The sequence below is a fragment of the Doryrhamphus excisus genome, chromosome 10, assembly GCF_030265055.1.
Source record: "Doryrhamphus excisus isolate RoL2022-K1 chromosome 10, RoL_Dexc_1.0, whole genome shotgun sequence".
Taxonomy (NCBI): Eukaryota; Metazoa; Chordata; class Actinopteri; order Syngnathiformes; family Syngnathidae; genus Doryrhamphus; species Doryrhamphus excisus.
Window position 1 is genome coordinate 12,703,145 of NC_080475.1, and position 27,190 is coordinate 12,730,334.

General features: G+C 40.3%; 1 protein-coding gene across 3 annotated transcripts in view; it reads right to left on the minus strand.

The window, feature by feature from the left end:
* The window catches only part of agrn (agrin), a 238,539-nt gene that overhangs the window by 162,135 nt on the left and 49,214 nt on the right, over positions 1–27,190 (minus strand). For 2 of the 3 annotated variants that reach the window (XM_058085207.1, XM_058085203.1), the window contains exon 3: positions 20,138–20,158. The exons of the other annotated variant lie outside the window; for it this stretch is intronic. In XM_058085207.1, the coding sequence (XP_057941190.1) occupies positions 20,138–20,158 (21 nt within the window). The remainder of the gene's footprint in view (positions 1–20,137; positions 20,159–27,190) is intronic. 3 annotated transcript variants of the gene reach the window in all.

A 27,190-nucleotide genomic window follows, 5' to 3' on the forward strand; every position in this document is an offset into this window, starting at 1 on the left:
AAAAAACAGCAGACCACTCCTCTCATCTACAGGATCTTTGGCTTTTGCGATAGAGTCATAAAAACCTCAAAGTACTCCTGTCACTTGGCCCGTAAGAACAGTAGAACCCTCCTGTCACATAGAGGATCTTTGATGACTTTTTTTTGCAGACAAAGATCTTCGGTCAGCATTTTGCAGAGCTGCTAACCTTAAAGAAATTGAAGAGTACCCACACCCCCCTCCACTACTTTGATATCTAATATTTTGTTCCTTTGTATTGAGTTGTAGACTCCTATAGAGCAGCTACACACAATAACCCGCACAGAAAAGCTTTCCACATCTTCCAGAATCTGCACCCATTCCAGCTATATTTCTATTTATTCCTTGCACGCCCCACCTCTGGGCATGCCCACTACGCTATGATGGGTCACACACTCTACCGCTCCCGAGGACCTTCGGATGATTGCCGAATCCCAAAACTCAGATTGTGGTGGCTATTAGCAACTCCAGACATCTGTGAGCTTGTGATTTGCATGCATGCGGGTAAGACGCTCTCTCTATGCACATGCTATAATGCTACACACATATACTGGAATTGAATCGAATGAGGCCTGATATTAAAAAAAGTCAGATATGTGCAAAAAAAATTAAAAATCCAACTCCTATAGAGCAGCTACACACAATAACCCGCACAGAAAAGCTTTCCACATCTTCCAGAATCTGCACCCATTCCAGGTATATTTCCTTGGATTTCAATTCATTCATTCATTTTCTACCGCTTTTCCTCACGAGGGTCGCGGGGAGTGCTGGAGCCTATCCCAGCTGTCTTCAGACGAGAGGCGGGGTACACCCAGGACTGGTCGCCAGCCAATCACAGGGCACATATAGACAAACAACCATTCACACTCACATTCATACCTATGGACAATTTGGAGTCACCAATTAACCTAGCATAACAGTTTTAATTTATTTCATTCACGACCCGCCTCCGGGCACGCTATGATGGGTCACACACCCGAGCGCTCCTGAGGACCTTCGGATAATTGCCGAACCCCAAAAGTCAGATTGCGGTGGCTATTAGCAACTCCAGACATCGGTGATTTGCATGCATGCGGCTTTGTATGCACACGCTATAATGCTACACACACATACTGAAATTGAATCGAATGAGACCTGATATTAAAAAAAAAGTCACATATGTTCAAAAAAATTGGAACTGACCTGCAGTGGAACACCTAGCCAAGCACCATCCTATTTTAACTACTAGGCAGTGCATGAATTTCAACATTAAATATGTATTATTATATACAAGTCACACATGACTACATATCACATAAGCAGATGACTTATATTCCGAAAAAAACATCTTTGGCTAAGATTTTTGCAGCAGATCCTTAGATAGAATATCCATGTAGAGGATTTTGACGACTGATTTTTGTTCACAGCAGCAGAGTGCGCTCTGTGAGATAGAGGATCTTTGACTTTTGTCCATTTTTGTCCACCCCCTTGTTATCATTCCCTCCACCTCCCATCCTCATCCTTTACTGCTAAGAAGCAACAATTCCCATCAGCAGCATAACAAAAGCTGATTAACGGGCTTAAAGCCAAAGAAAGCCCTTTTAGTGTCGCCATCGTCACTTTTACAACCATTTGTGATCAGACAAAAAAAAAAAAAAGACCTTTAACCAGCAACAATATACAGCAGGTGCTCATCCTTCCCAGCAGAGGGCAATGTGGAGCCCCCCCCAATCCACATCAAAGCTGAGGCGCTTTGATCCATTTTTAATGGCACCGGCACCGAGCGAGGTTAACGTCTCTCTCTGGAAGCCTTTGAAATTGCAAATTCCATTAAAGAAGCCAAAGGAGCTGCTCTCCTGTTTAATGATGGCCACAGACGTTACTGTTTGTGAGCGGGGAGAGACATTTGTCTCGTTCAATAACTGATTGGCACTGATGGGTCAATAGAGGTGCGAGGTGTGTGTGTGTGTGTGTGTGTGCGATGCACGCACCAGTTGCCCGTGCTGAATAAAGATTGCGCCACCTAAAAGCCGAGAGGATCATCGGCAGAAACTCACTCTTGCTTTTTAAGATTGACTTTAAAGAACACACAGATGATTCAATTTCTTGCAGCCCTCTGGAACTCTATTTAAAAAAAAAAAAAAAAAAGTCAGTGATGCGTTCAAGGACACAATTTCTGCTTCCAGGGGTCATTAGGTTGACATGCGAAGGCCATGTTGGAATCCTCTTGTGCACCAAAGCCTGCAGCAAAGGGAATATATATATATATATATATATATATATATATATATATATATATATATATATATATATATATATATATATATATATATATATATATATATATATATATATATATATATATATATATATATATATATATATATATATATATATATATATATATATATTCCCTTTATATATATAATATTTATTATATTTATAAGGAAGTCAAAATTATGAGATGCAAAGTAATAACTATGAGATAAAAAGTCGAAATTATGAGATAAGGAGGTCAAAATTATGACATGAAAAGTCAAAGTTATGAGAAAAAAGTCAAAACTATGAGATAAAAAGTCAAAACTATGAGATAAAAAGTCAAAATTATCAGATGAGGTCGAATTTAAGAGAAAATTATGAGATAAAAAGTCTAAATTATGAGATGAAAAGTCTAAATTATCAGATAAGGAGGTCGAAATTATGAGATGAAAAGTCTAAATTATCAGATAAGGAGGTCGAAATTATGAGATGAAGAGTCAAAAGCCCTCTGGAACTCTATTTAAAAAAAAAAAAAGTCAGTGATGCGTTCAAGGACACAATTTCTGCTTCCAGGGGTCATTAGGTTGACATGCGAAGGCCATGTTGGATTCCTCTTGTGCACCAAAGCATGCAGCAAAGGGAATATATAAATATTTATTATATTTATAAGGAAGTCGAAATTATGAGATTAAAAAGTCATAACTATGAGATAAAAAGTCAAAATTATGAGATGAAAAGTCTAAATTATCAGATAAGGAGGTCGAAATTATGAGATGAAGAGTCAAAAGCCCTCTGGAACTCTATTAAAAAAAAAAGTCAGTGATGCGTTCAAGGACACAATTTCTGCTTCCAGGGGTCATTAGGTTGACATGCGAAGGTCATGTTGGATTCCTCTTGTGCACCAAAGCATGCAGCAAAGGGAATATATAAATATTTATTATATTTATAAGGAAGTCGAAATTATGAGATTAAAAAGTCATAACTATGAGATAAAAAGCCAAAATTATGAGATGAAAAGTAATAACTATGAGATAAAAAGTCAAAATTATCAGATAAAGATGTCGAAATTATGAGATGACAAGTCAAAATTATCAGATGAGGTTGAATTTAAGAGATGAAAAGTCAAAATTATGAGATAAAAAGTCTAAATTATGAGATGAGGTCGAATTTATGAGATAAGGAGGTCAAAATTATGAGATGAAAAGTCGAAGTTATGAGAAAAAAGTCAAAACTATGAGATAAAAAGTCAAAATTATCAGATGAGGTCGAAATTAAGAGAGGAAAAGAGCAAAATTATGAGATGAAAAGTCTAAATTATCAGATAAGGAGGTCGAAATTATGAGATGAAGAGTCAAAAGCCCTCTGGAACTCTATTTAAAAAAAAAAAAAAAAGGTCAGTGATGCGTTCAAGGACACAATTTCTGCTTCCAGGGGTCATTAGGTTGACATGCGAAGGCCATGTTGGATTCCTCTTGTGCACCAAAGCATGCAGCAAAGGGGAAGCCCTGCAGGCAAGGTCTCACCGAGGTATTAATTGTCAACATCGTAAATCAAGTTGCTAACAACATTAGCTTCAGCAGTGGAGGGGTGCTTCTTTAAAGCTGCTATATTGTGCAAAAGTGACGTTTTAATGCTACGCTAACAGTAATGTGTGTCTTTGGAGCCGCTTTATGAGCACAAATAGAACAAATTTTTGTGCGTGTTTGTGTTGCCTTGGGGAGCAGAGTGAGTGGCGGACAGGATGTGACATCAGGGGTTCAGAGTCTTAGTCTGATTTGGGATTTTTATTACGGATTATTACAAACTTCCATTAAAGCCTGTTTTTCCATTGATCAAGTCTGTGCTTCAACGTTACAACGTCTGTGCTTTAACATTACTGACACCTAGTGGCCAGTGTAGAATACTACATCACCATGTTTGCGTCTTTTGAATGCCTTATATTGTATTTTTGTCATTTTTATGCCTGAAAATGCTTAATTTAGGGGAAAAATTTAACATATGCGTCAATACACATATGTTTTGACTGTGCAAATTTTACTGACAGAAGCTAAGAGGCCGTGTTATTAATTGGCCAGCCTACAAACGAGAAGGCCGTAAATGATAAACACATTCTCCCAAAAAAAGTCAGTAGGTTCCGCTATTTCTTTTTCACATAGTAAATAATTCCAGCTGTTTTTAATGGAAGTGCAGCCAAGCGGTATCTGACTGCATGCAGGAATTAGAAGTCTAATGAAAAGAAAACTGTGCGCCTCGGTGAAGAAGTCCCAATTACTCTGGTAGCCAGGAAAGAAAAGGGCTGCTTAGCAATATTTATTAGGATGTGTCGAGGTGGTTTTGGGTTGGGATTGCAGAAGGAGTAAAATGTTAACTTAGAAATCCAACCATTCCTTCAATGTCCAATGAAATCACTGTTTTTTGTACAACAATTACTGTATGTTAATGATGATAAATAAGTGGCCATGTTTGTTCATTTGTTCCTTGATGAGTGAGGTAGACCCCATGGAAGCACGTTTCTGACACTGAAAAAAATAAGTTATAGTCATAATTAAAGATATGGAGGTCAAAATTATGAGATGATGTCGAAATGATGAGATTAAAAGTCAAAATTATGAGATAAGGAGGTCAAAATTATGAGATAAGGAGGTCAAAATTACAAGATAAAAATTCAAAATTATGAGATAAGGAATTTCAAATCATGGGATAAAAAGTCAAAATTATGAGATAAGGAATTTCAAATCATGGGATAAAAAGTCAAAATTATGAGATAAGGAAATCAAAATTATGAGCTAGGGAAATCAAAATTATGCGATTCATCCATTCAATAATTTTCTACCGTTTATCCTAAAAAGTCAAAATTATGAGATAAGGAAGTCGAAATTATGAGATTAAAAAGACAATTATGAGATAAGGAGGTCGAAATTATGAGATGAAAAGTCAAAATTATGAGATAAAAAGTCTAAATGATGAGAAAGTCAAAATTATCAGATAAGGAGGTCGAAATTATGAGATGAAAAGTCGAAATTATGAGATAAGGAAATCTAAATTATGAGATTCATTCATTCATTCATTTTCTACCGCTTATCCTAAAAAGTCAAAATTCTGAGATAAGGAAGTTGAAATTATGAGATTAAAAAGTCATGACTATGAGATAAAACAAGTCTAAATTATGAGATGAAAAGTCTAAATTATCAGATAGGGAGGTCGAAATTATGAGATGAAAAGTCAAAATTATCAGATAAGGAGGTCGAAATTATGAGATGAAAAGTCAAAATTATGAGAAAGCCGAAATTATGAGATAAGGTGGTCAAAATTATGAGATGAAAAGTCAAAATTAGGAGATAAAGTCAAAATTATGAGATGAAAAGTAATAACTATGAGATAAAAAGTCTAAATTATGAGATGAAAAGTCAAAATTATGAGATAAGGAGGTCAAAATTATGAGATGAAAAGTAATAACTATGAGATAAAAAGTCTAAATTATGAGATAAGGAAATGGAAATTATGAGATTCATTCATACCGCTTATTCTAAAAAGTCAAAATTATGAGATAAGGAAGTCAAAATTATGAGATAAAGTCAAAATTATGAGATAAAAAAGTCCTAATGATGAGATAGGTCGAAATTATGAGATAAGGAGGTCAAAATTATCAGATGAAAAGTCAAAATTAGGAGATAAAAAGTAAAAATTTTGACATAAGGAAATGGAAATTATGAGATTCATTCATACCGCTTATTCTAAAAAGTCTAAATTATGAGCTAAGGAATTCTAAATTATCAGATAAAAAGTCAATTATGCAATTAAAAAGTCAAACTGCGTTTAGACATGTATGCTAAATCCAAAAACCAGCAGAAGAAAGCCTTGAAGGCCCCAAAGTGACTGTGAATGTGTGTAATTACGAACCTACTATATGTGCTCCACTAGAGCTCTGACAGAAGCTTTATGGGCATGACGAACGGCTGACAAGATTCCTGTAAAGCCTTCCCCTCTTCATTTTCACCAGCCGAGACCCAACAGGAAGTAGAGCCTATGCATCAACTCGGCTGTCATCTACAAGTGGTAGGGGGGGCAGCGTCAAGAAGGACGGCGGTCTAGTCAGGGAGGAGGTCACTTTGTTTGTTTGTTTTTTTTTTTACAAGCAAACGCACCACAGCAAAGAGCTTGGCGTGTTGCCTAGGTAACGAGCCACCTTATCCATTATTCATCTGGATAACAAAACTGATAAACAGGACAAAATGAACGGAAACAACCACAGAGTGGAAAAACGGGGGTGGTCAACCCCATCTCACCATATATCTTCTATGCTACTTATCCTTTTGTTGCGTCCGAAGTCAACTGGGATAGGCTCTGGCATAACTGTGACCCTAGTGAGGATAAGCGGCATAGAAAACCGATGGATTATAACAAATAGATATAATAACATAACGTCTGTTCTTTCAGAGTCAAGCCAAGCAGTTTGCTTTCAGAGGATCTTTTACATGTACACACACACACGGTCACACACACCCTCACCTTGACCCGACCCCCCCCCCCCAACCCCTGAAATATAAAAATGATTCACTTTAGCCGAAACAGCAAGCGATAGCAAGGAGAGCAGGAGTCATATTTCACATCTCAAATCCATGCATCCATGATCGCCGCCGCTGCTGCAAGACAGCAGGGGGATGAATTATTGCCCCGTTGTCATGGCGACGCCGGGTATGGAGAGAAAGACACCACCGAGAGGGAAAAATGGCCATTTGTGAGACTTCATTTTTTAGTGACGAGAAGACGACGACGAAGAAGAAAGAAGAGCGCCGACAATTTGCTGGAGTGCTTTTCCCGCAATTTGTCATCTCATCTGCCATTCATTTCATCTCAATCCCAACACCTGCAAACCATTCCGACATATGCTAAATGATGCCGGAACACAACGTCGCCTGCATCCAAAGCAGGCACCAAGGAACACGTTGAACCTTTCTTCGTGGAAAAAAAAAAGAAGTCCCGGTGCGCCTCTCTGGTTTCACCACCACATCGCTTGATGCAATCCAGATCTTTACTATGTGACCCTTACTAGACCTCTAAGGACCCGCTGACTCCCCCCCCCCACTCCCCACCCCCCCACACAGAGGACCCGAGGCAAGATCATAAGTCTCACTTCCCCACCGCGGCAACAAACGAGGCAGCCATTCGATTGGCTGCTCTGATTGGCTTCCATGGGCCTATTAGCAGACCTAACTACTTTATGTTGTAATTCATATTACTACAGCAAAGGCCCAATGATTCAGCAAGCTGTACGCCGTCTCTTTAAGAATGGTAATAGTAATGGTTTTATTTCATTTGAACATGCATCAGATTACAATTGAATGCATCACATAATCAGTTCACAGTTCCACATGTCCAAAAGGAGTAGGAAGAAGCAAAGCTTATTCAATCCTACCCTTCCATCTGGTACTTTTACAATCAGTAACTGTTACATTTGTTCACATCCTGCTTTCCTAATATAATTTTTTAATTTAATTTAATTTAATAATAGACTGTTGGGGGGGAAATAAAAACCCTAAAATACTGGGTGGAATGAATTAAAACAGACCTTTTTGGAAATAAAGCTGGAATAGGTGCAGATTCTGGAAGATCTATAATAGTTTCCATGTGGGTTATAGTAATGGTAATGGTTTAATTTCATTTGAACATGCATCAGATTACAATTGAATGCATCACATAATCAGTTCACAGTTCCACATGTCCAAAAGGAGGAGGAAGAAGCAAAGCTTATTAAATCCTACCCCTCCATCTGGTACTTTTACAATCAGTAACTGTTACATTTGTTCACTTCCTGTTTTCCTAATAAAATTTTTAATTGTTTTTTTTATTTATTTTATTAATTTTCATTTTATTAATTTTTATTTTATTATATAGTTGAAGTATTTGTGATTTTAGAAATAAGGAGTTAGTATGTTCTCTGTAGGCGGCATTATGAATTATCCTTACTGACCTTTTTTGCAGTACATTTATCGAGTGAAGATTGCATTTATAGAATTAAAAACAACAATAACAATAACATCTCAGGGTGACATCAGGAAAGGAGATCAAGACCAGCTTGTGAGAAGTGGAAGATGAGGAGACAAATGAGTGTGTACAGTGGAAGAAGATGGAGGAGAAGACGCCTGACAACAAAAGTGAAGGCTAAGAGCCGGGACACTCGCACGGGAATGGAGTATGGTGGTTGTAGTGGAAGAAGAGAGCTAATCAGGAAGAGAGATGACAGCATGGGGCTGAAAGGTTGAGAGTAAGGGGGAAGAGGCTGGCTAATGGCTGTTGGGAGAAGGTGGTCTAAGAGGAACCGGAGGGGCGAGATACTGAGAAGACAAAGAAGTCTCATTTCTGGCTCTTAAAGTAGAATCTATACCAGTGTAAGCCCACCTTATTGGATTCAGGGAGCCAATGGGAGTCAAGCCCCAACCGAACACACTTGAGCTCCCATCAAGACCAGATGTTATTATATATGTCCGAACAAATGTACTTTTAGTTGTATCAGCTATTATGCTTTTTCCACTTTTCTGACCTATAAAAGTAGTTAAAATGTTGTATTCTCGTGTTAAACCATGCCAAAGTTTCAGATAATGAGGTTGTCGCATTTGGAAATGAGCCCTGAAAGAATTTTTTGAATGGCTCAAAACACTCGGTTACAGAGGGCGTGGTAAAACTGTTCCTTTGTGATGTCACAGAGGGGTGGACATCCTTATATGGGCGTGAAAGCCAGATTAACTCTCTGCGGCTCACTCTCCCTTCAGGCTGTACAGTGCTGTTTTTTTTTTTTTTGGCTAATTTAGCTCGTGTACTCGACGGTTCTTGGCATAACTCATGAGCCAGGTTCGAACCCGATCTCCTGACTGTGTGGTCAACATGCTAGCCACTCGTTCACCTGTCACGTCCTGTTTGTGTTCTGGTTTGTGTCGTCTGTGTTCCCTGTGGTCTTGTTTGTGATGATCGGACCCTCTGTCTTTCCCTGACCCCCCCATGTTTCCTCCCAATAGAGCCCTCCTCCCTCTTGTGTCTAGCCAAGTGTGTCTTGTTGTGTCATTAGCATGTGTACTTTGTCCTGTCTTTGTCGATAAATCACATGTCCTTTGTGCTGCACAACCTGGAACTTTGGATCGTTACATTTGTGTATGCTGAATTATGAAGTTCTTGGCATTAAATGTTTTTCATGGGGCTGCATGGCGATCGAGTGGTTAGCGCGCAGACCTCACAGCTAGGAGACCAGGGTTCAATTCCACCCTCGGCCATCTCTGTGTGGAGTTTGCATGTTCTCCCCATGCACGCATGGGTTCTCTCCGGGTACTCCGGTTTCCTCCCACAGTCCAAAAACATGCTAGGTTAATTGGCGACTCCAAATTGTCCATAGGTATGAATGTGAGTGTGAATGGTTGTTTGTCTATATGTGCCCTGTGATTGGCTGGCTGGCCACCATTCCAGGGTGTACCCCGCCTCTCGCCCAAAGACAGCTGGGATAGGCTCCAGCACCCCCCACGACCCTCATGAGGATAAGTGGTAGAAAATGAATGAATGAGTGGCTGGCGACCAGTCCAGGGTGTACCCCGCCTCTCGCCCGAAGACAGCTGGGATAGGCTCCAGCACCCCCACGACCTTTGTGAGGATAAGTGGTCGAAAATTAATGAATGAATGATTGGCTGGCGACCAGTCCAAGGTGTACCCCGTCTCTCGCCCAAAGACAGCTGGGATAGGCTCCAGCACCCCCGCGACCCTCATGAGGATAAGCGGTAGAAAATGAATGAATGAATGAATGAATGAATGAATGAATGAATTAGTGAATGAATGAATGATTGGCTGGCGACCAGTCCAGGGTGTACCCCGCCAATCGCCTGAAGACAGCTGGGATAGGCTCCAGCACCCCCGCGACCCTCGTGAGGATAAGCCGTAGATAATTAATGATTTTTTTTCAGCAACCTTGCATATCCACCACCTCATCTTGTTTACTATCTCCTCATGGTAATACATTTAACCAAGAGTCCTTGGTTTTGTTGGATGTCTCGCTGGTTTAATGCGGCGGAATTGAGCTCACTTACTTTCCAGAACAAGTTATCATAGCACGTTTCACCTTGACTCAGACAGCCATGACACCCTTTTAAGACTAAACAGCCGAGGAAGCAGGACAAACATCTTCCTCATCAGAGTTCGTCTTTGCTCAATCGATAATGTTGACTGATCGACTGATCTCCCCCCCTTCTGCTGTCCACAAAATCCAACATAGCCTTTTAGCTTCTTGTGCTACAGAGCGAGCAAAGCGGATGACCCCACGCAGACATACTCAAGGACAAAACAAAAAGTCAAAAAAAAAAATGGTGAAGGTATTGTACCCTTTTAAAAGGAGTAGACATTTAATATGATGGTTTGTAGGAGGAGAGCTTCTTTTTACAAGAAGACTTTTATACCTTTTCAGCCCATACATCCACAACCGGTGAAATACAGAAAAAGATGGGAGGTGAAAGGTCATGGAACTGACGTTTCTTTTAATTATCTTTTTTTTTTTTACTGAAATACACAAACAGCAAAGCTGGATTCAGTTAGATGTATAAAAATTTCAAATGCAAGATAGGTTTATGTTCTTCTTTCTCTTTGGGGTTTTACCTTTAGGGGTCACCACAGCAAATCAATCTCCTCCATCCAACCCTCATGTCCTCCTTCATTGCATCCTCTCTTTGGTCTTCTTCTCCGCCTCCGACCGATCCTTCTGCCAATATATTCACTATCTCTCCTCTGGACATGTCCCAACCATCTCAGTCTGGCCACTCTGACTTTATCTCCAAGGCCTCTAACATGTAATATCTCTATGATGTACTTGTTCCTGATCCTATCCATCCCGGTCACTCTCAGTGAGAACCTCAGCATCCTCATCTCTGTACTCCAACATGTACTGTGACTCTGGACATGTCCCAACCATCTCAGTCTGGCCACTCTGACTTTATCTCCAAAGCCTGTAACATTTGATGGCTCTCTGATGTACTCCTTCCTGATCCTATCCATCCCGGTCACTCCCAATGAGAACCTCAGCATGCTCATATCTTCTACTATTTTCCTTGGTTTTCCTCTTAATGGGCAGCTTGTATTAACATGTAAAAAGTATAATGAGTATATTGCACAACACACCAGCAGCAGAACCGATGATGTAATTGCGATAAGTTGCAAACTGCTCAGCCGGCGTTAATAGCGCAGATGAACAGATTGTAAACATTACGTCAAGTGTATGGATTTCACACCAACTACAAAGGTTCATTTTTAAAGTGCTACAGAGGTAGATAACTATGTACATAATAATAATAATACATTTTAATTGTCTAGCGCTTTTCAAAATAGACATTTTACAGAAGAATGTAGTTGAATAAAAGCAAGTAAACAGAGTAAAAGATACATTAAAATACAACATTCATTCGTTAATACACAGTTAAAACATGAGAAAAAGCGGGGCACATATATGATATTTATATATATATATATATATATATATATGATATATATATGAATGTTATTTTGGAAAACTAAATGTTATCAAAACAATTTCCTAAACTAACAAAATGGACCATATATGTTGTAGAATAACTTCTTTGTTTAACTTTAATAATGTTTCAAAAAGCGGAAACACCACATGATAATTTATTAACAAGTGTATTGCACAACACAGCAGCAACTTAACCAATACTGTAATAAGAGTAAGGAGAAAAATACAAAAAGGCTGTCGTCATTTGTAGGTCATTGTAAATGTTTAATGCATCATGCAAATCAACAAAGCCTTTTTTACGACAGATATACAGTATTATCTCCTGGCTGGCTGGCCAATTAAGCATCCAAAAAGGTGGCAATTAGGCTAATGCAACATCTCACCTTCTTCGCAGAGCTCCATTTATCCCTCTGACGTCAGGGAGCATGTTACCGACATCATCTCATTTTAACATTCCCTCCTCGTATTCAGCTGCTGCTTTTTTTTTTTTTTTACAAATGGCGTTCGGTGGTGTGCTTGTTGCAAGCAGACCATTAGGAAAATGGCAAGCAAGGATGGATTAGTGTAATGTGACGACCGGAGGTGGCTGTTGAAGGTGCAGCCAATAAATCCCATAATGGCCTGCTTATCTTATCAAATATGGGGAGATTTCATTGTTGTCTTTTTAATCATAATTAAATGAGGGTTTGCCGATGGGAACCATCATAAATAAGGTATCGTTTGTTTATTCCCAGAAGGTGGATAAGGGGAAACCGATTTTTTGCGTTGTTTTACGGCAAAGGTTAACTTCTTTTTACACTTGTATGTCAATTCAAAATGTTAAAAAAATAAAGACAACACATCTGTAACCTGACTTATTGGCTAGGGATGCTACATTTTTCTGTACATTTTTAATAGTGCAGAAATTCAATAATTTTTCAGGTTATTTGCTTTATAATTCTGACTGTCAGGCACATTCGGGCGAGCGTTGTCCAGTGTTTTATTAGCTGTCGCCTGGAAAACTCACCATACTATATCAAGTTTGTTAAATTAACGATGTTTAATGTGCTTCCCCGATGAGATACTTTATGTTTTGGTGTTTGCAAAATTTGTATCACTCTCAAAAATGTCAGACATGTTTGTTTTGGCTTTGGTACGAGCCACAGGTTATCGGCATATTCCAATCACATGTTTTTTTTTTCCCACAGAAATTGACCGATGTTGATCGGTGGCCGATCTATTGCTACTTATGGCACTTCTCAATCAAAACAGAAATATATATATATATATTTTTTGGTATATTCCTAATTCTATCATTGCCTATCATCTATTGTAACACAACATCATCCATTGTGTTGGAATAATGTTTGTGTCGCTCGTGACACAAACAACACAAAACTGGGTCCTCTTCACTGGGGTGTGGCCTGGATTCAGACAAAGCTGCCCCCCCCCCAACCACCCCACATCCCCATCTCCCAATGCCTTGTTTGGGCACTGTATGGATATTGGAACCAGAGCAACAACAGTGGATCCAGGACATGTCTGGACCAGGGAGGGATGCAGGGGATGGGATAAAAGCCTTGGGATATATGGGGAAGGGGGAGGGGGTTTTACTTTGTTATGGAGGATGTGGATTACAGCTCAGTTAAATATAAATCTGTGGGCAGGAATAGGAGCAGTCTATCTCTGGATGCTTATCGTCTTATCAGCGCACATTTATTTTTAAAATGTCAACGACAGAAAAAGTGATATTTTTAAATAAACATGCAGAAATCAACCAATGTAAATGATACACGAGCCAAATGTGAGTGTGAATGGTTGTTTGTCTATATGTGACCTGTGATTGGCTGGCGACCAGTCCAGGGTGTACCCTGCCTCTTGCCCGAAGACAGCTGGGATAGGCTCCAGCACCCCCCGCGACACTAAGAGGTACAACAAGTATCAGTATCTTGTTTAAAGTAGCAAACATGCTAAATAGGTGGCATGTTCGGTGAGTATGCTAGCCATGCAAGAATTGGGATGTGTTCAATTTCAACTGTGTACACACGGGGCCGTGCATAACCATCCTGCCAGTAGTAGGCAGTTAAGGACTTAAAGGGGACCTATTCTGCTCGTTTTCGGACGTTTCTATTGAGTTGCGGACTCAAATAGAGCAGCTAAACACAATAACCTTCAAACAATGCACAACGATGAGCGAATTCAAGAAACAATACAAGCAGTTGATGTTTGCTAAATACAAGGATGAAGAGTCTTGAACCAGTCATGATGTGCTATATATATCACTATATTGACACTTACTATGGTACCCATTATGTCATTGGATGGTCATATCACCTCGTACTTCGGTACATGACAAAAAAAAAACAAAAAAAAAAACACCTTAAACTATATTAGGAAAGCAGGAAGTGAACAGATGTAACAGTTACTGATTGTAAAAGTACCATTACCATTAGTTGTAGTCATTGTATGGTCATATCACCTCGTACTTCGGTACGTGACAAAAAATATAAAATTAAATAAAATTAAAATAATAAAAATTTAACACATTTTTTATTATATATAAATAATAACAATATATATAAAATAACAAAATTAAAAAAAATTAAAAAATAAATTAATACAAATTAAAAAAAACTTAAACTATATTAGGAAAGCAGGAAGTGAACAAATGTAACAGTTACTGATTGTAAAAGTACCAGATGGAGGGGTAGGATTTAATAAGCTTTGCTTCTTCCTACTCCTTTTGGACATGTGGAACTGTGAACTGATTATGTGATGCATTCAATTGTAATCTGATGCATGTTCAAATGAAATTAAACCATTACCATTACCATAACCCACATGGAAACTATTACAGATCTTCCAGAATCTGCACCTATTCCAGTTGGATTTCCAAAAAGGTTTGTTTTAATTTATTCCACCTAGTATTTTACGGTTTTTATTTCTCCTCCCCCCAACAGTCTATTAGTATGTGCCGTGTCTCTTGGTTGCACTGCGTCTAGTTGTGTGTGTGTGTGTGTGTGTTTTTTTTTTTTTAAAGCTTCTATGTGTTGCCATATCAATGTAATCTGCTTAGGGCCTTCAGAATCAGGAATGCTAGTCCATATGTCGTACATGATATTTGCCTCGGTTGATTAGTTGGAGTGCTATTTTATTGTACATAACCTGTTGTTCTTAGTACCGTTGTGATCATTTTTGCAAACAGCCAATGTTAACATTTTCTTGTAATTGTGAAAAATGTTTCCGATTTAATGTTGTGGGCTGAAAATACCCATCAGACCATTTCAGAAATAGCTGAAAAATCATGAAGAAACGCCGCCCTGCTTGGAACTGGAGTATGTGTCTACAAAACTCTTCAGTGAAGAAGATAGATTTTGATATGGATTTTTTCTTCTTTGATATTCCTAACCATCTGCACCTCCTTACATGTTATCTCACCCCCCCACCTCCTGCCCCTGCCCCTTTGGACTAAATCCTCCATTGCTTTTAACCCCTGCTTTCCATCACAGGCTGCTAATGGAGAGGCCTTGTCCCAGGAGCTTGTCTGTCTGATCTGAACCAGGAAATGTTAGTGAATAAAGGATGCAGAGGGGGTGGGGGATTCTGGGTCAGGCCTCTTAACCTGGTCAGGGAAGAAGGAGGGGGTCACCACGCACGCACACACACACTTCCACACCAGATGGGACCCCCTGATTGTCTGTTATTTACTACAGCACATGTCCTTCCAATCATCAATACAATAGAACATATAATATTACCATAACCTAGATACATAAGCCCCCCCCCCCCCCCACCCCCGTAGCCCGCCATCATAACCCAACGGAGACGACGCCCTTGGCAATACGATAAACACAGTGGTGCACTCAAGCGGCAAAGCCACCTCATTCGATACAGTAGCTCATATAACATATTAAATATGAATGGACATGAACTAACACCCCCCCCCCCACCACCACCACCTTGTTTGTTTGCCAGTGTGCCAATAAATCTCTCCAACTACAAAACCACATAGTTGATTCTCTAAACTATTAAGCGAAATATCATCATAAGTGGAAAATGAATTTCCATGAGTGAGAATGACCTCAATAGTGTACATGATTCCATATTATCACTGTAGGAGCAATAGCGACCTCTGGTGGTAGTGGTCGGCATCACTCCTCTTGAGGTATCGTTTTATGATGTCACGTGATGCCAATTAAACGCGCAAAAATAGAAAAACATTTCTAAAAATGTGCAGCTTCAAGGTTTACTAAAAAAAATATGATAAAATTAAAAAGGTTAAAGGTTAGCGTTTACATTTTCCCCTCTATTATTATGATTATCACAATATTACAATGATAATAATTATTAGAGGTTAACATTGATTTGTGATATGACATGGCGGTGTGATTTAAGAACCAAAAAAAATAACCATAGACAAAAAAAAGTAAAATAATTGAATGAACAATTTGGAGTTGCCAATTAACCTAGCATGTTTTTAGAATGTGGGAGGAAGTCGGAGTGGTTAAATTTATATATGACTAAAATATATATGGCTGAAACTTACTTACCTCAGTAAGAAGTACATTCACTTTTAGGGTTAAAAGAGAATTTACTTAAAGTCATCGTGTGTAGTTTTGCTTTGTTTTAGTTTTATTGTACTGTTTTTAAACTTCTTTTTGTGCTCGTATGACAGTAGAATGCAAAAAATGCAGTTTTAAGAAGTACGTTTTTATGTCATTTTTTTTCTCCACTTCTTCTGACAGTTGAGTGTATTAAAAACTACGGTGCGTGAACCTTTGGGAGTCGCCAAAATTAACCTAGCATGTTTTTGGAATGTGGGAGGAAACCGGAGTACCCGGAGAAAACCCACGCATGCACGGGGAGAACATGCAAACTCCACACAGAGATGGCCGAGGGTGGAATTGAACTCGGGTCTCCTAGCTCATTCGCCGTGCAGCCCTAGATGTTGAACATTTCCAGTTAAATCAAATAAATAAATATGTATTGTATATTATATATATGTATAACAATCCAAATTGACCATAGAGCATGAATGATTGTTTGTCTACCCGGCCTCTTGCCCGAAGACAGCTGGGATAGGCTCCAGCATTCCCCTGCATAGAAAAAAGGATGGATGGATTGCAGGAAATTAGACAATATAATGGATTAAAAATCATTCTTAACTCAGTGGCAGCCTTTCATTGCTTCACCCAGCCAGGAGGTGGCAGCACATACAAAGCTAAAGCAGAAAATGCTGAGTCTTGTGACAAGAGTCAAAGAGGGGGAAAAAACTGCAACTGCAGGCTTCCAATTACTGGAAGAGCTTTTTAATCTCTTGGAAGACCTTCATCTTGATGGCTGAGTCAGCACAGCTTTCACAGTGAGAAATAAAAAAGGGGGACAGGCTGCAGTGGAATCAACTAAAACCACTCTTGAAGCAACTTGCTGTGGATTCGAGTGGGGTCAAGACTCCAATGAACCTGATAGTCGCCTTGCATATAAGAATTAGGCAGGCTTTTCGCGGATGCTCTTTTTGCATGTGTTTCATTGACTGTAATTGGACAGTGAGTAAATAAACAGTCATAAACAGAGGAACCTAAACGTATCATTGCACTGGAATACAGCAATTACCACCATATGACTAAGTGGATTTGAAGGTAAGAGTTGAAATAATAAGGCTTTGTAGCGTTGTGATTACATAGCCTGAGGCTCATGTGCTTCCCGACACTTTTTTTTTTTTTTTTGAAAACAAGCTCTCAAGCTCAGACATGTGGAGACTGCAAATAAACAGTCTAAGTGTGACGGAGGGAATAAAGAAGTCATGAGTACAAATGAAGTCATCACAAAGCATCGCTCGTACCATCACACCGGATGACATAGTATATAGAGTGTATACTCTATATACTACATGGTCGTGACATTTTGAAGTGTTTCTATACACAAGGTAACTGACAAGAAGAGGTCACAGATGACTTGGAATAACAACCAAAGAATAACAACGAATACAAAACGGTGACAGGCTTCAAAAAGATGTTGAACATTCATTTTCTACTGCTAATCCTCACGAGGGTCACGGGAGTGCTGGAGCCTATCCCAGCTGTCTTCTGGCGAGAGGCGGGTCAGCCAATCACAGGGCACATATAGACAAACAACCATTCACACTCACATTCATACCTATGGACAATTTGGAGTCGCCAATTAGCCTAGCATGTTTTTGGAATGTGGGAGGAAGTCGGAGTGGTTAAATTTATATATGGACTTTTCTCCCTTTTTTTTTTTGTTGAGAACTGATATTTTGCCGAAACTTACTTACCTCAGCAAGAAATACATTCACTTTTAGGGTTAAAAGAGAATTTACCGAAAGTCACTGTGTGTAGTTTTGCTTTGTTTTAGTTTTATTGTACTGTTTTTAAACTTCTTTTTGTGCTTGTATGACAGTAGAATGCATAAAATGCAGTTTAAGAAGTACGTTTTTATGTCGTTTTTTTTCCTCCACTTCTTCGAACAGTTAAGTATATTAAAAATTACGGTGCGTGAACCTTTTGGAGTCAATTTGAACAATTTGGAGTCGCCAATTAACCTAGCATGTTCTTGGAATGTGGGAGGAAAACCGGAGTACCCGGAGAAAACCCACGCATGCACGGGGAGAACATGCAAACTCCACACAGAGATGGCCGAGGGTGGAATTGAACTCGGGTCTCCTAGCTTACAGGCCTACGTGTTGAATGTTGAACATTTCCAGTTAAATCAAGCAACAAGTGACCCAGAGTTCAAGCGTGACAGCTAGACACCTATACTGTATTTATCCATCTTATCTGCACGTCTTTGTGTCCTGGCTGCTCAGTACAATATGGATGTGACTGATCTCAACTACTGCAAAAACAAGTTTTTGTTGGTGAGTGTGTTGCTTCATTAGCTTCTTATCTGAGCACGCTGGTTGATATGCAGGGTCAGGATGGCCCTGACTACTGGGGGGTGGGGGGTCCTGTTTAGATAGATCAGGGCTAGGGAGGGACGATGAGACGCCAAAAAAAAAAAAAAAAGTGAGGTGATAACTCCAGTATGATAACACTGCCTAAAATGGACAGTCTAACAAAAATAGCAGAAGATAGCAGTGTATGGGAATAAACCTACTAACCAAAGAAGGTGTGGGACATGACAACAAGTACCATAAAGTAGTACTAGACAGCTGGTCAGTTAAACAGTAAACATCAGCAATGCCAACCACTGACGACTTCTATTACTTGTATTAATCCAACATGGATACATAGGAGGAGGATCTTTAGTGTACCAAATTCAAAAACCTTGAGCTGAAAAGGTTGATGTAAATCCAGTATCCAGACGTGCATGTCGGGACTACTTCTAGACACATGACAATTGAAGCATTAGCAGGTGAATAACTGAATGGGTGTGTTTGGCATTTAAGTCAAATACCAGCCTTTCAATCACTGCAGCATTAAACGCCTGCGAATACAAAAGCTCAGCAAAGAGGCAACCACTGAAGGAAACAAGAGACGACACAAAAGATGCCCTGCTGTACATTGTGTGGAAAGTGTAGCTCCCAACTACCTGACTTTTGTTTCGTCAAGGCTGGAGGCGAAGATACGACCGTTTGTCAGGCACGCACCTGGAAGACGAGCATGCTATTCATGGAGCTTTTTTTTGGAACGTAGATATATTTATAGGAACAAATAAGTACCGGTAACTATGGTAGCGGCTGCACGGTGGATGAGTGGTTAGCGTGTAGGCCACACAGCTAGGGAACCCAGGTTCAATTTCACCCTCAGCAATCCCTGTGTGGTGTTAGCATGTTCTCCCCGAGCATGCGTGGGTTTTTATTCCAAAAACATGCTAGGTTAATTGGCGACTCCAAATTGTCCATAGGTATGAATGTGAGTGTGAATGGTTGTTTGTCTATATGTGCCCTCTGATTGGCTGGCCACCAGTCAAGGGTGTACCCCGCCTCTCGCCCCAAGACAGCTGGGATAGGCTCCAACCTCCCCGCAACCCTCATGAGGATAAGCGGTAGAAAATGAATGAATGAATGTTCCCCCTCAAGGTCCGCCTCTGCCAAGCCCACTCCGCTGTAATTGGTCACTCTCTCTAATGCTCCTGAGGACTTCCGCACAGCTGCCGAATCCCTTTTGTCTGATAATTTACACAAAATAAACACAATTAGTACACTAAAATTGTTATTTGCAGTGTGCCCTTCATAGGTATGAATGTGAGTGTGAATGGTTGTTTGTCTATATGTGCCCTGTGATTGGCTGGCCACCAGTCCAGAGTATACCCGGCCTCTTGCTTGAAGACAGCTGGGATAGGCTCCAGCACACCACATAGATCTTTACATGATTATTAGCTTCCTTTCTAGAAAAGATGCATGCATCAACCAGTCACAGAGGAAGTTGTTGACAAAGTTCTTACCTGCCACGATATACTTGTGAGCTTCCGTAGGCAATAAAGAAGAAGAAGAAGAACGGTTATTAAGGTTACTTTGAGAAGAAAAGTTGACATTTCTGTAAAGAAATAGAAGGAGAGGGTGCGATGAAAGTGATTTGGTGTCGGAAAACTGTCATTTTGATGGAAAAAAATGTAGCGTTTATTTCCAGGGGTGTCAATCAACGACACAAATTGTAGCAAGGCACTTCACACATGGAACAGTAAGTATAAGGGTGGATACGGATTTGGAAAACCTGTCTATGTGAACGACTCATCAAGCTCTGGTTCATTACTAAAAGTCGACATAAAAGTGTGACACGTAACTACTGTCTAGTTACACAACAAATACACAACACAACATATACTTCATGGGATTAATAACCTGGATTCCACCATGGCAATTAACAAAATGCACCAGTTGTGTTTAGAGCAGGGGTCTCAAACACGCGGCCCGCGGGCCAAATGTGGCCCGCAGGACACTAGTTTGAGGCCCCCGCCTTGATATGAAAGTTTAATGTTAGTGCAGCCCGCGCAAGTTTGATATGGATGCTGTATGGTATCATGTACCCAGAAAAAAATATTACGTTTGATTAATGTTCATGTTAAAGGTTCAATAACTGTTAATACTTATCCTCCCTATCCGTGTGGAAGTGGTAAGTTTTTGGCTATTTAAGTTTAAAGGAAATAATTTGAAGGCTACCGTTTAGGTCGCTAGCTCTCTAGTTTGCGAGTTAGCATGTGTCTCAAGACCCTGCAGTTGCGCAATATGTTGTAAATAAAAAGAGTATAAATGTGACTATAGTCGTGTTTTGTCATGTCTACAGGGCTCTAATAATGCTTTATTTTCCATTTTATTATTATTATTATATTTATTTATTTATTACTGATTGATTTTCTTTATTCTTGATTTGTTTATTTATTTTTCATCTTCTTTTGTGTAGAAAAATAAAAAGTAAGATATTTGAGAACAGTGGAATGTTTTATCAGAGCTTTTCTTGTAGAAAATTGGAACCAAAGCGACGTTTTTTAAATTTTTTGGTTTTTAATAAATGCATTTTTTTTGTTTGTTTTTTTGGAAAACCTGATGCGGCCCAGTCTCACCCAGACCCAAGCTCCAGTGGCCCCCAAGTAAATTGAGTTTGAGACCCCTGGTTTAGAGTATAAAATATCATATGGAAATATCAGAATCACAATAAAAATAAGCCAAATAGAGATAAATGATGTGAATCAACTCCTGTAGGTTATTTTATTTATCGCCCATTCCGCTTGTTTCTCCTGCCAAAGTAAGTGTGCAAGCAATAAGGCTAGTTTCAAATCCGCTTGTGTTGACAACCGCTTCAGTCAGCCAATCCAAGAGATGTCAAGAAAAAAATTACATGCTCAGTGTGTATTTTTCCGGAAAATGTTACTCGGTTTGTGAAATGCAGACTTTAAACTTGAGGAACAAAACCTGTGAAAGCTTTTTTCCCCCAACCCTCAACTTTTTTCACGTAAACCTCCAGAAGCGGAGTAGCATCCAAATAAGAGAAGAGGGCAGGCATGATCCTCGTGTTCTCTTTTCCTTCTTTACTTTCTTTCTTCATCCTCATTATTCCAAAGTGGGGTTCTCGCAGGGGAGCAAACAGTCTATTATCCAAAAATGGAGCTTAAGACAACTTCAATCTGCAGAGGAGTGGCTATTTAGTGGAGTTGAAAGACGGCAAAAGAAGGAGGGAGTGTGTGTGTCTGGCCTGCCGTTCCCATATCACTTAGGATAATGTGATTAAAAGGGAGGGTTTGGAGTGGTGGGAGGACGGACGGGTGGTCCATTTACATTTAGTGTTGGTTCAAAGTAGTGGTGGGTCGGTCATGAACGAACGGGTCAAAAGAACTACTGTATTTTCCGGACTATAAGTCGCACTTTTTTTTTTTTCATAGGTTGGCTGTTCCTGTGACTTATACTCCAGAGCGACTTATAAATGGAAAAAAATGTTTATGTTACATAAACACTGGACACCTTTTCTGTTCATGTTTATTTTTTGTGTAGCTGAATAACCATTGTGTTAGCATATCTTACACCTATTCAGCCTGTTGTCTATTCTTTTATTGTTTATTGTTAGAACTTGCCTTCCAAGAGGACGTAATGCCGGTTTTGGTCAAGTAGTTCGTAAAATAAATTACCCGCAAAAAATGCGACGTATACATGATTTTTTTCTACCTAATTATGCATTTTTGGCCTTGTGCGACTTATAGTCTGTAGTGACTTATAGTCCAGAAAATACGGTAGTTTTTCTTTGTGAACGGAATGAACGGTCACCACCCCTAAAATACCCGTTCAGTCCGTTCAGTTGCGAATGCTTTTTTTTTTGATTGGCTGGAGAGTCAGTTCACCGTTCCTTTTTGCAGGGCGGGACTATCTGCGTGCTTGCCTGTTTTATCCTATCGTCGCGCCTCACTCTGTGGGTGGGTGGGGTTAGCTGACCGAAAGACCAAGACCGAGAGATTGACCGACACTGTCATTGACCTTGTTCATTCCGTCAACAAAAAAGAACTAGTTCTTTTGATCCGTTCGTTCATGACCGACACCACGTGTTGTTGCGCTGCTGAGTCGGAACGAACCAGAACATGAGTGAACGGACTGACTCAACACGGCTGACCGGGTCTATGCAAAGGGGAGATCACAGGCTACCAATTGACCAAAATGATTGGCTGGAGAGTCAGTTCACCATTCCTTTTTTGCAGGGCGGGACTATCTACATGCTTGCCTGTCTTATCCTATCGTCGCGCCTCGCTCTGTGGGTGGGTCGGGTTAGCTGACCAAACACCGAAACCGAGAGATTGACCGACACTGTCATTGACCTCGTTCATTCCGTCGACAAAAAAGAACTAGTTATTTTGATCCGTTCGTTCATGACCGACACACCGCTAGTCATCACGTGTTGTTGCGCTGTTGAGTCGAAACGAACGTGAACATGAGTGAACGAACTGACTCAACACTGCTAACCGGGTCTACGCACGGGGGGAGATCACAGGCTAACGACCAATTGACCGAAATGAACGCATCTTTTTACTGAATGAACCGGTTGACTGAAATAAATGATTTCGCCCAACTGTTCCAAGTGATTCATGAAGGAATAGGTTGACAGAAGCGGCTGATCAATGAAAATTAAATCAATAAGATACACGGCTTGGCCAAAAATATCGTTGGCCGATCTTTACCTTTGGATTAGTCACAACTAGGGATGTTCCGATCAGGATTTTATGCTTCCGATACTGGTAATCCATGAGTGAAATCATATATACCAATACCGATCACATACATGCAATGTAAACGTTTAAATGTACTATGGCTATATTAGCGGTGCAAAATGCACGTCACACTCGTCGCGTGTCAGAAAAGTGTTAAAAGCATAATAGGTCCCCTTTAAAAATGCATTGGACAGTGCTTAAGCTCATTTTAGTAGTTTCAGTAATCTCCTTAGAGGTTTTCTCATGCTTGATGGATGCCAATAATTTGACCCTCCTGGAAGAGATTAACATCTTTAAAGGGGCCATGTCCTACTTTTTCAAGTTGCCAAGTGTCCAGTGCTAATCGGTGACGTTTTTACTGAAAATGTTGTCCAGAAAGTGTTAGTTCGGATGTAAGAATTGTGTATCTAAACCGGAGAAAGGCAGCAACGAAAATGGATGTTTCTGTGGAGCTAAAGACCTACCTCACGGTCAATGCTACTCTTATGGAGAGGTGTTTTGTTTTCATTTTCTGTGTCACTTAATTCTCATTAGAGTTGCAGGGGTATGCTGGAGCCTATCCCAGCTGACTTTGGCTGAGAGGCGGGGTACATTCTCGACAACTCAAGTCGCCAGCCAATCACAGGGCACATATAGACAACCATTAGTAGCCTATGGAGCGGCACGGCGGTCTAGTGGTTAATGCACAGACCTCACAGCTCCCAGCTAGGAGACCAGGGTTCAATTCCACCCTCGGTCATCTCTGTGTGGAGTTTGCTAGGTTAATTGGCGACTCCAAATTGTCTATAGATATGAATGTGAGTGTGAATGGTTGTTTGTCTATATATGTGCCCTGTGATTGGCTGGCGACCAGTCCAGGGTGTACCCCGCCTCTCGCCCAAAGACAGCTGGGATAGGCTCCAGCACCGGTAGAAAATGAATGAATGAATGAATAGTAGCCTATGTACCTTGGTGAGTGGATACTGATAACTATTCCTGATGCTGTTTAACTTGCAATGAGATTCCAGTCCAGATTGTCCTTGTTAAAAGTGGTGTGTCGTCCCCCACCCTGAAAGGAAAGGGGGGTCTTTGTTTGCAAGTCTGATTCTAAAGAGAACCCACTGAATACTGTCCCCTGCTCTCAAAGAGACCCCCCCTTCCAGGACAGGAAGGGAAATTTGTCATCCCTACTGTTCATTCTCTCTCTATTGTACACTTCAAATAAAAACTCATCCTCATACTAGTCTAGGGTTTATTTTGGAAGAATTAAGCCACACATACAAGACCAGTAAGTGGGAGATAAGTCTAAAGGGATCACTGCATTTTCTCACAGGCGCTTGTGTTTAAAAAAAAAAAAAAAAAAAGAGCTATCAGCTTCCAGCTGTGAGGTATACACTGCCCAACACCATCCCCCTTTTCCCCCTTTCACTCACTAGAATAAATAGAAGATGAGGAAAAGGCCGTAGGGAAGAGATTCTTTTGCTCCTTGTTTACTTCATGAAGCACATCATTCATGTGGCCCCAATTTACACGGTGGCCTTTGCTGGAAAAAGATGACTCCCCAGAGGGGCGGAAAAGTAAAGTTTGCAGGTTGATTTATCTTCTGTTGATAAAGAGTGAGGTTGCTTTTTTAAAGAATAAGTTGCTGCTTCATTCAGTGTACAGGTGAGGTTTTAAGTCACATACTGTCTTATTACAAGTGTAATAAGAAGCCAAACACTGTTGGTGGTTGGCTGGAAAATGTGAACACATTAGTTGGCAGTTCCCATTATGCGTTACGTCTTTGATCGGACATCAGATTCATACAAAAATGTACACGCTTGCATTAAATAGTGGCTGCTGTCATTGAAAAAGCTGCCTGTGAGGTTTTAGGTGACATGTCTGCACTGTTAGCCTGTCAGCCATTTTTACTACTGCGCAGTGTGCGCTTCGCCTGCGCCAAGAATAAACCAAATCAGAGCGGGCCATCTTTCATGGAACTTTTGGCGTGCTGTTTTGTCATGAAATTTTCACTGTTTACAAGTTTAAAATGTGGACACATTCCATGGTGCGCCGTTACGCCCATCTCGGCGCAGCCCAGTCTACCAAATTATGAAATTGGCTGCAAAGTACCACTGTGTAGGGTGCGCCAAACTCCGCCACCCTGCGCCACAAAATTAGAGCCCTAAAGGGGACCTGTTATGCTATTCCACTTTTCTGACTTATGAATGTAGTTACGGACGGAGGTTTACGCATTTGGAAGCGAGTCCTGAAAGAAGTTTGGGATGACTCAAAACACTCGGTTACAGAGGGCGTGGTAAAACTGTTCCTTTGTGATGTCACAGAAGGGTGGACATCCTTATATGGGCATGAAAGCCAGATAAAGCCAGACGCTCGGTTTGAGAGAGTTTTTTTCCTAACACCATCTCACTGTGACATCACAGTGAACCGGCTTCCTTATATGGGCGTTCCCGGGTACAAGCTGTAAGTTTGCCCTCCTCTCCGCTCTGTTGTTTGTCAAAGATTACACCGTGTTAGCATGGAGTGGACGCTATTAGCAGCCAAATTGCTTGTAGCCTTTTCCACCACAATTGGTGGAAGTAGCTTCTAAACGCTTTTCAAGTCGATCTGCAAAGGTTTTATGAATTTATTATCAACTCCTATACCGACAAAAGGAGTCCTCCAGAACGCTCAGGGCTGGGACCAATCACAGTGTAGTGGAAGTGTCTGGAGGCAAGCCGTGGGTTGAATAAATTCAAACAGACCGTTTTGGACAGCCAGGGAAATACAGCTGGAATTGGTGCAGATTCTGGAAGATCTAGATAATGCGCTGCTCGTGACATTTAGATCGATTTTCGCGGCAATCGTTTCTCTGGCAACCCAGGTTCTTGCGTTGTTTAAGACCCGGTTGCTAGTCTTGCTTTACCTTGCTCATGTCTCAACAGTGGATTAATCTAAGGATTATTATTAATCTAACAGCACCATTTAAAAGAAAAACTGCACTGATTTTGGCAATTTCGACATCATCCACAATCCTTCTGTGCATTGCAAAGATGTACAGATAAAAAAAGCTTGGTTGTAAAAAGAAGGACTTGCTCCAGCCCATTAGCATCATCAACCTATGGTGACGTTCCATCAGTCAATCCAAACAAATGTGCTAACTCATGCTTGGAAATGTCCTATATTCCAATAAATTCTTGGCCCGGTAGCCACACTTACTTACATTAACCTTGTCAAGTGATCCCTGAGGCGGCAGAAAGCGATGGATGCATTCGCCTAATAGACTACAAGTCCAAGCTTGGCATGAGAAACCTTTCTATGGAAGGTTTTAGCTGTGTAATTAAAGCCGGCAGATGTCGTTAGCAAAGTCAAACAGACGGCACAAAATGAAATGTACCATCCATGTACCGTCACAGACATCATCACAGACCGCTATTTAAGTTTGTGATGATGTTTTATCATCATCATCTTTTTGTTCTCCGCTAATGTCATCAAATGCTCACATATGTGTGTGTTTATATATAATTAACAAGCTCATCAATTCATGGAAAAGGGCCAGCATCATCTATCAAGGTGTAATGAAGGAACATGTTGAAACACTGAGCTCAAATCAAGCGCATACTTGAGGGGTGAGGAATCCAATTTTCCCGCTAAGAACGTCCTTGCTTACGGACATTCTGCAGCTGAGTGATGTCATTATTTGATAGCATGTCAAGATGGAATGATAACTGAACAATATCAAGTGGTGATGAGGTCGAGATGTATCAAGGTGAAGGTCACCCATTGCGACAATGATGCACTCATGGTAAGATAGAAAAAGTCAAGTTAAAATAATTCAAACTGTCGCCACAC